The following is an 8751-nucleotide window of genomic DNA, read 5'->3' as shown; positions in this document are numbered from 1 at the left end:
CATCCCGACCTCTTCACACTCAGCTGTGAACCGCCCCAGTGCGTGCTGAAGATCACGTTCTGAAGAAGCCAACAGAACCACATCATCTGCAAAAAGCAGGGATGCGATTCTGAGGTCCCCAAACCGGAAACTCTCCTCCCCCGGCTGCGCCTTGAAATCCTGTCCATGAAAATCACAAACAGGATTGGTGACAATGGGCAGCCCTGGCGGAGGCCAACACGCACTGGGAACAAGCTCGACTTTGTGCCGAGTATCCGGACACAGCTCTCACTTTGGTCATACAAAGACCGAATGGCTCGTAGTAACGAACCAGGTACCCCATATTCCCGCAGTACCCCCCACAGGACTCCCCGAGGGACACGGTCGAAGGCCTTCTCCAAGTCCACAAAACACATGTAGACTGGATGAGCAAACTCCCATGCACCCTCCAACAGACCTGCAAGGGTAAAGAGTTGGTCCGCTGTTCCACGTCCAGGACGGAATCCGCATTGCTCCTCCTGAATCTGAGGTTCGACAATCGGACGGAGCCTCCTTTCCAGCACCCTGGAGTAAACTTTCCCGGGGAGGCTGAGCAGTGTGATACCCCTATAATTGGAGCACACTCTCCGGTCCCCCTTTTGAAAATGGGAACCACCACCCCGGTCTGCCATCCCACAGGCACTGTACCCGACTTCCACGCGACAGTGAAGAGACGTGTCAACCAAGACAGCCCAACAATGTCCAGAGCCTTTAGCATCTCCGGTCGAATCTCATCCACTCCTGGCGCTTTGCCGCTGAAGAGCTTTTTAACTACCTCAACGACCTCCGCCAGGCATATGGACGAGTCTTCCCCTGAGTCTTCAGACTCTGCCTCTTCCACAGAGGACGTGTTGGTCGGGTTCAGGAGTTCCTCAAAGTGTTCTTTCCACCGCTCGACAATATCCCCAGTCCGGGTCTGCAGTTCTCCCCCCCTGCTGAGAACAGCCTGAGAAAAGCCCTGTTTCCCCTTTCTGAGTCGTCTCACGGTTTGCCAGAACTTCCTTGAGGCCATTCGAAAGTCCTTCTCCATGGCCTCGCCGAACTCCTCCCACACCCGGGTTTTTGCCTCAGCAACTGCCGCAGCTGCAGCCCTTCTGGCCAACCAGTACCTGCCTGCTGATTCAGGAGACCCCTCGGCCAACCAAGCCCGAAAGGCCTCCTTCTTCAGCTTGACGGCCTCCTTCACCGCTGGTGTCCACCAGCGGGTTCTTGGATTGCCGCCACGACAGGCACCGATCGCCTTCCGACCACAACTCCTAGCAGCAGCTTCCACAATGGAGGATTTGAACATGGCCCACTCGGATTCCATGTCCCCAGCCTCCCCCGGGATGCACGAGAAATTGTTCCGGAGGTGGGAGTTGAAGACCTTGCGGACAGGATCCTCAGCCAGACGTTCCCAGTTCACCCTCACTACACGTTTGGGTTTAAACTACTACTTTTCACGTCTTAAGTCAAATTTCCTGATTATAATTAGATACTTTTATTTTATAATGGAGTATTTTTACAGTGTGGTCATAGTACTTAGACTTAAGTAACTGATCTGATTTATTCTTCAAACATTGTAACTAAAAGCTGCACAGCAACGGTTTATATATCCAGTACAACTGTCAATGTTCATACGTCAATCTGAACAAGTCAACCACAGAGATTTAATCCAACAAAGAGGTTTAAACAACCATAGGAATGAACTGATAATGAAGGAATGCATTGTTATGTTTCCTCTTGAAGAGTAAAGCAAATGAAACTGAAAGTGCATTATAAAAATTGTTTCATTTTATTATAAATTGTTTCTTTTCTTTCAGCTGTGAGGATTAAGTTGCTATGACTAAGACAGAGATAAATGATAGCATGATCTTCTGTCAATGGCATTTTAAAGATCAAATTACCTCACCCCACCCTTTACTGGAAATCCTTGTAAGCATTTTCAATAAAACGATACTCACAACAAATAACTAAAATAAAACAGCAATACCAAAAGACATCTTATTACCCCCATTTGCCATCCACAATGCCAAATCTACAATATTTCACTCATTCAACTTTTTTATTTGGCTTCTGTTCAAGAAGGTAGCAAATGTGACCTTAAATGCCCTTCAAACAGTTTGATCACAACTTACAAAGAATTACTTTATCTGGCATTCACAGCCTCACATCATTTCCTGTAATCACCCATTTTGGGTGTGGCATGTGGCTATATGTACCTCCAACACCGTTCAGGTTTCAGTACATAGTTACTGCTCACAGTGTACTGCATTACATGTTCACAAGACTTCTGCATCATCAGGTAAAAAGGTAAGAACATTTTAAATTCTGCAAACATGTTGAAGTTTCAATTAGACTAGACATGAGTGCTATTGTAATGTTAACAATAATAATTCTGTGTGGCTGTGTAGCAATAAGGCTCTCTGTTGATAATAATATCTCTGCGATTGAACTCACGTTTCTTTTTCAAATGTACCTCAAATTAACCCCAAACTAACCTTAAATGAACCCCATTGATACAGCTGTCTCAGAACTGTTAATATGTGCAACGTCTTCGGGCAGTAGCAGCCACACAGTCAAAATTTCTTGCAAAATTTTCTAGTTGACAATATAATATATCATATTATATTGTCAACTATTATATATATATATATATATATATATATATATATATATATATATATATATAAACACACATGATATGTAACTTAAGACAGCATGCACAGTCAGAGAGGTTACTATTGTTTTACTTACTGTGGCTACTTTATACTATTTTATAGATAGATAGATAGATAGATAGATAGATAGATAGATAGATAGATAGATAGATAGATAGATAGATAGATAGATAGATAGATAGATAGATATATATACATAGAAAGATAGTATATATACAACACACGTGTGTGTTGTGAGGATTAGGGTTGCATTATGTCAATGATATAAACTGAGGTTCCGAATAAAAACTTTTCTTTTCTATTCTTTTTATTTTTTCTCATTTCTCATTTCCCATTAAGGAACAGGAAACTGAAAGTCCGAGATGGCAAGTGGACCAGCTCTGTCCACTGCTAGTGGAAGATTAGAAATCAATCATTCCCTCTCACTGTTAGATGTTCTCGATGCAAAACAGTTCGAAGGAGAGTCTTTCCCTCCAGAACTCCTTGATCAGACAGAGGAAGACTTTTACAGAGGGGCCCCACCCAAATGGTTAAACTTTCACATTAGTGAACAGAGAGAGTCAAATGGCACTGGAACTCCCTTCATCAAACGAGATGGATACGACATGCTTGTGAAAAAAATTCACCAAAAGAAAAAACTCTCAGGAATATCAACTGTTAAACTGTTCCACCAGCCGGGATGCGGGGGATCCACTCTGGCCATGAAGGTGTTGTGGGACTTGAGGAAAACCTTCAGGACCGCCGTTTTAACAGGCCCAACCTCAGACATGACAAAGGTTGCAGAGGAGGTGGTCCAGCTTTTCACAGCAGGCAGTCGACACAACACTGTGCTGCTGTTGGTGAATGATGAGAAGGATTTGGAAAGTCTGCCAAACAAAATTAAGATGAAGATTGCTGAGCAGAATATACATGTCCACACCTATATGCCTGTGGCGATTTTACTCAAGTGTGTAAGAAAGGATGCAGCTCTAGCGAGTGATCATGTCGTCCTACAAAAAGTAATTTCTGAAGAAGAGAAGCAAAGATTTGATGAGAAAAAGAAAGAACTGAGCACAAGGTACAGGGATAGATACAAGCAATTCCACGGCTTTAACATAATACAAACTAATTTCTCTCAGGCTTACATCCAAGAGGCATGTTCTGTATTTGAAACCACCAAAACAGCCAAGAGACTACAGAAGAACCAGCTTGCCGCCTTCTTATCCCTGCTGAATGTCTATGTACCAGGCTCATATCTCCTGGAGTCTCAGTGCCTGGACTTCTTCAAACATGACGACTACATCCACGGAGACTTTTCACTGGAGGACCGAATGGAGCCCTTTAGCCATCTCATCATCACATTCCAACAAGATGAAAGATCTGAAAAAAAAGTCTGCATGGCTCACCCTATGATAGCACAGTGTTGTACTGAATTGATGGCTAAGTATGGTGTGACCAGAAGTGACACAGCAACAAACTTGTTGACTTGTTTTTGCAGAGAAGAGTTTCCTCCGTTTTTGGTTGGTTTCGTCAAAGACATGCTAACCAAAAGAGGAACAAAACCAAAAGAAAATCTAGACGCAGTCAATGACACAGAGACCAGAGAGGACCAAGAAAGGTATTCTAGGCTGATTCGAGATCTTCAAAAGTTTGAGGGCAAAAAAAAGAGTGCATCGGTTCTAAAGGAGGCGTCAAATAAGTTTGATCAAGATCCATTTTTTCCACAAGCACTTGCTCGTTTTTATTACATAGAACTAAAATACTACCTTCAGGCTGAAAGGTGGGCAAAGGAAGCCAAGCTAAGAGAGCCCAAAAATTCATTTGTTGCTGATACACTAGGCCAGATCCATAAGAACCATTTGAAGAATCTTTTCAAGATCAAAAAGCATACTGCCGAACCAAGAGAAATTTTGCAACTGGCCTCAAAGGCCATTGAAGCTTTCAAAGATGAAGAAAGACTTGCTGAAAATGAATGTGGGACTGAGATGAGAGGAGATGGCAATACCAAAGTCTCGAATGTTTTTAACATCAGAGGGCAGTTTGGTTATGTGCAAGTTTGCAACCTTGTGTATGACCAACTTGTCAGTCAGAACAGTGCTTGGAGGGAAGTTCTCACAAAGAAGTTGTCCTTGGAATCACTTGGAGACAACAAACTCTTCAGCTTTAACGATCTAATAAATAGCCTCAGAGATGAGATTGAGAGAAAATGTGCATTCTTTGATAAATACCTGACTTATTCAAAGCCTGACTTTGAAAATGATCCTGCATACATTTCCAAAGACACCTCAGAGTGCTACAGGAATTTTGTCGGAAACTCCCCATCCAAAGATTTCAAACAAAAAGGCGCTGATCTCATCCAGAAGCTCAAACAAAACCTAGCGGACACCTCCGCTGGAGTGCTCTCATGTCTTGACAGAGAATGCACTGAATCAGACCTGAAAGAAATAACCACATGGTGGGAAGAAATCTTTCTTCAGAAAGATACCGTCACAGCTCTGGTCAACTACATCCTCGCTCATATCATGTTAAGAAATATGGGAGCAGTTTTACCTTCTGATTGCAAGTATTTAGCTGCTTTCAAGCAGAAAATGCCTCTGATCCCCATTGATTCACCTGAGCTCCACATGTTAGCCCTCCTTCTGTGCTGGCCTACAGACAGTGAAGCCAGATGTGTCCTTGACCTCAATGAATTAATTCGGCGGATGCACCGCTCATATGAAGTTGCATATGAGATACACTTTCGATCAAGGTACCTCCGCCCTCTGTTTTTCATTGGAAATGGTGAAGATCTGAACAGAATTGTTCACAGAAAGGTCCTCGAAAATTTGTTTACCGAGGGAAAAGAGGAAACAAAACAAGATTGGAGCAACAACTGGAACAAAGAGAAGATTTTCCGAGATCCCAAGGTCCAAGCACGCCTTGTCAAAGTTGAAGGGGTTGTACAAAACTACAAAGTCTATGCAACTCTTGGTGACATGAAGATCGAGGTGGAGGCAAACCAACAAAACAGCCTCTGGAGACCTCGAACAAGTTTCCTTTTACCTGGGATTTAACATCAGAGGTCCTGTAGCCTTTGCCATCCAGACAAAACCTGCAGCCAAGGATAAGAAGGGTAACTAACTATTACTTAAGCTATAATTAAACATCTAAAAGAATCTCCCAAATAAGTTTCAGGCTTTAGTCTATTGTGTATTTTTTTTTACAGTACTGTTGAATCTGTAAATGTATAAATAGTTGTGTGTATATTTTTATTAGAATGTCAGAAAATGTTCCAAAAGTCTGTAGATAATCCAGAATAGCTGTACATTGTTTTTGGAGAGAAACATTGCTGTTTAATTGTTATTTTTCATTTCTGTATGCACCACTAATGAAATCCCATTCCATCGCACTGTGTAGCAGAAGAAATATCAGGGATGGATAGCTCAGAACCAGAAGATACCACTGGAGGTAAGTAATATGCAAAAATCAAATCAGGATTGAGAAATCATAAAATGACATCACATAGAGGTCTCGAAAATGTTTATTCTGCTTTTATTTTTCTGTTCCTGGGGTTTTCATTTAAACATATGAATGTCCAACTTATAGTATTCACTGTTTGTTAACTTTGGTTTTATTTGCCTGCTTCAGGGCACTACTTTGTGGATCGCCATCAGACGGATCTGATAAACAGAGTGAGCGATACAAGAACCATCCTGGATAAGCTCAAGGATGGAAAATGGATCTCACAAGAGAACTATGAGACTTTGAGCTCTTTAAACAACACACAAGACCAGATGAGTGGCATTATTCAATGTTTGACTTCAGTTGGCACAAGAGGCAAAGATGAACTCTATAAAATCCTTAAAAGGATGAAGAGTATGAGGCCTCTCATAGCTGAGCTTGAGGGATCTGAGTAAAGAACGACACATAAAAGTAAAATAAGAATGCTGTAGGTATGGACAATAAGTGGGCATTTCAGACAACGGTCACTCGACACAATGTTATCCTTGATTTACTTGTCCAACAGAAAAGCACTTGTAGTTTGGATGAAAAGAGTGACTAAATTAAATGAACACTGTGTAGGTTTTAGGGGGATCTATTGGAGCAATGGAATGTAACAATAATAAGTATGTTTTCTTTAGTGTATAATCAACTGAAATTGAGAATTGTTGTGTTTTGGTTACCTTAGAATGGGACATTTATATCTAGAAAGGGAGTGGGTTAGCTGCAATGTTTCTACAGTAGCCCATAATGGACAAACTAAACTCTGGCTCTAGATTGGGACATTTGCGTCAGACACTTTAGTTCTCCTTCACGCTTGGCACACTGGAGAAGCTTCACTCGGTTGTGATCTGCAACCTTAGACCTTAAATTAAACTCCTAAAACCTTGATCATTTGCATATTTTCTATTTAAACATTTATGAATTTATAAAAAAATATGAAGCAACACTCAAAAGAAGATTTACTCTCAGTGGAAAGTAGCGATATGGGTGCAAGCAAACAAAATGTAATTGTAAAGGAAACACATAGGTGCCTTTTTATATTCTGTTAAATGTTGTTTAAATTGTCTGTGACTGTTACAAAACTTTTGAGAGTAGATTTGTCTTCTTCATCTAGCCAGAAACTGTGCGGCGCTCCATCTAGGGTGTCCAAAGATGTAAAGATGTAAGGAAGAATGTGTATAAATATTCAGTGATAATGCATATCCAATAATGCATACATTCCCCCCACTTGCGGGGATATGTTCTTCCCAGCAAGCTCCACAAAAGAAGGAGGTATTGAATTTTATGAATGTGTGTATTTTTTCACTCTGAATCCAGTTGCTCCATGGACAAGCATGATTTACATGTAATCAGTTTTATTTTGCAGTAAACCTATATCATATTGAACTCCACTTGACTTGTTTGAATTATTAACTTGAGAGTAATCAAGCAGTTCAGTAGGAAACCTGAAGACATCTGGCCGATTTGAAGTTTTTCTCCGGCAATAACCCATTACTTTTGATGCTTTGCTTAAGTGCTTGACCAAAGACTTTGAAAATGTTATATTTGTATTATTCATGAAAAGATTGAAGGCTGGTTTGTTTGTTTTTGTTTATTCAATAAACATCAGTGTCCCTTCAGCTAAATGTTTAAACCAGAATAATGTTTCATAGATTTATCAAGGCACATTGATGCAAACACAAAAAGGCTTGAATATAAAACCGGTGAATTCTTCTTATCCTGTGTCATTGTCAACACAAAAGAAAGAAAATACGAGTGAGATTGTTTATATCTTTAGCTTGAAATATAATTAAAATACCAAATAATTCAGTTGAAAATTATGCAATATATAAATAAACATAGTAGTAGAGCATTTTGAGAAAAAACTGAGTAGTATGTTGAAATACTAATTCAAAAATGTCTCAAATGTCAAAATAAGTCAAAGTATAGTATGTAGAAACAGTTATAGTATAGTATGTCAAAAAAAAGTAATTGTGTGGTTTGTCAAAAAAAGTCAGAGAATAGTATATTAAAAAAGTCCCAAGAAATTATAGTATAGAATGGTGCGAAAAGTCCTTAAAAAAGGTCAAAGTACAGCATGTCAAAAAGGTCATAAAAAAGTCACAGTATTGTATGTGAAAAAAAGTCTTATTATAGTATGGCGAAAACGTTATAATATAGCATGTTGAAAAAAGTCTTAAAAAGGTATAGTATAGTACATTTTAAAAAGTCATGAAGTTAGAGTAAAACATGTTGAAAAAATGTACTTAATAAAAAGACATACTATAATAGTTTAAAGAAAAGTCATAGTAAAATTATTTCATAAAAACGTCGGAGTAAAGCATTTATAAAGAAAGTCATAGTATAGTATAGCAAAAAAAGTCATAAAACATATAGAATGTTGAAAAAATAAAAAGTATAATAGTAAAGTCATAAAAAATCATTAAAAGGTTATATTTCAGTATGTCATATATGGTATCTAAAAATAAAAAAGTGACAGCATAATATGTTGAAAAAAGTCATGAAAAAGTAATACTATATTATGTTGAAAAAAGTCAAAAAAATCATAGCATAGTATGTTGAAAAAAGTAAAAGTATTGTATGTAGAAATAGTCATAAAAAAGTATGTTGA

At 39.3% G+C, this 8751-nt stretch overlaps 1 protein-coding gene across 2 annotated transcripts; it reads left to right on the top strand.

The window, feature by feature from the left end:
- The first annotated feature begins 2282 nt into the window (after window positions 1–2282).
- sb:cb1081 (sterile alpha motif domain-containing protein 9-like) lies at window positions 2283–6101 on the top strand. 2 transcript variants are annotated; one of them, XM_054601478.1, is made up of 3 exons: window positions 2283–2310; window positions 3018–5769; window positions 6057–6101. In XM_054601478.1, the coding sequence occupies exon 2, from the start codon at window positions 3041–3043 to the stop codon at window positions 5708–5710; it is 2670 nt and encodes an 889-aa protein (XP_054457453.1). In that variant the 5' UTR covers window positions 2283–2310; window positions 3018–3040; the 3' UTR covers window positions 5711–5769; window positions 6057–6101. The 2 variants fall into 2 exon arrangements, with proteins under 2 accessions (XP_054457453.1, XP_054457452.1); XM_054601477.1 differs by having other exon boundaries at window positions 6054–6101.
- Window positions 6102–8751: the final 2650 nt, after the last annotated feature.

The sequence above is a fragment of the Anoplopoma fimbria genome, chromosome 7, assembly GCF_027596085.1.
Source record: "Anoplopoma fimbria isolate UVic2021 breed Golden Eagle Sablefish chromosome 7, Afim_UVic_2022, whole genome shotgun sequence".
In the NCBI taxonomy this organism is placed as follows: Eukaryota; Metazoa; Chordata; class Actinopteri; order Perciformes; family Anoplopomatidae; genus Anoplopoma; species Anoplopoma fimbria.
The sequence above is the reverse complement of the archived record's forward strand: the minus strand, read 5'-3'. Positions and strand labels throughout refer to the sequence as shown.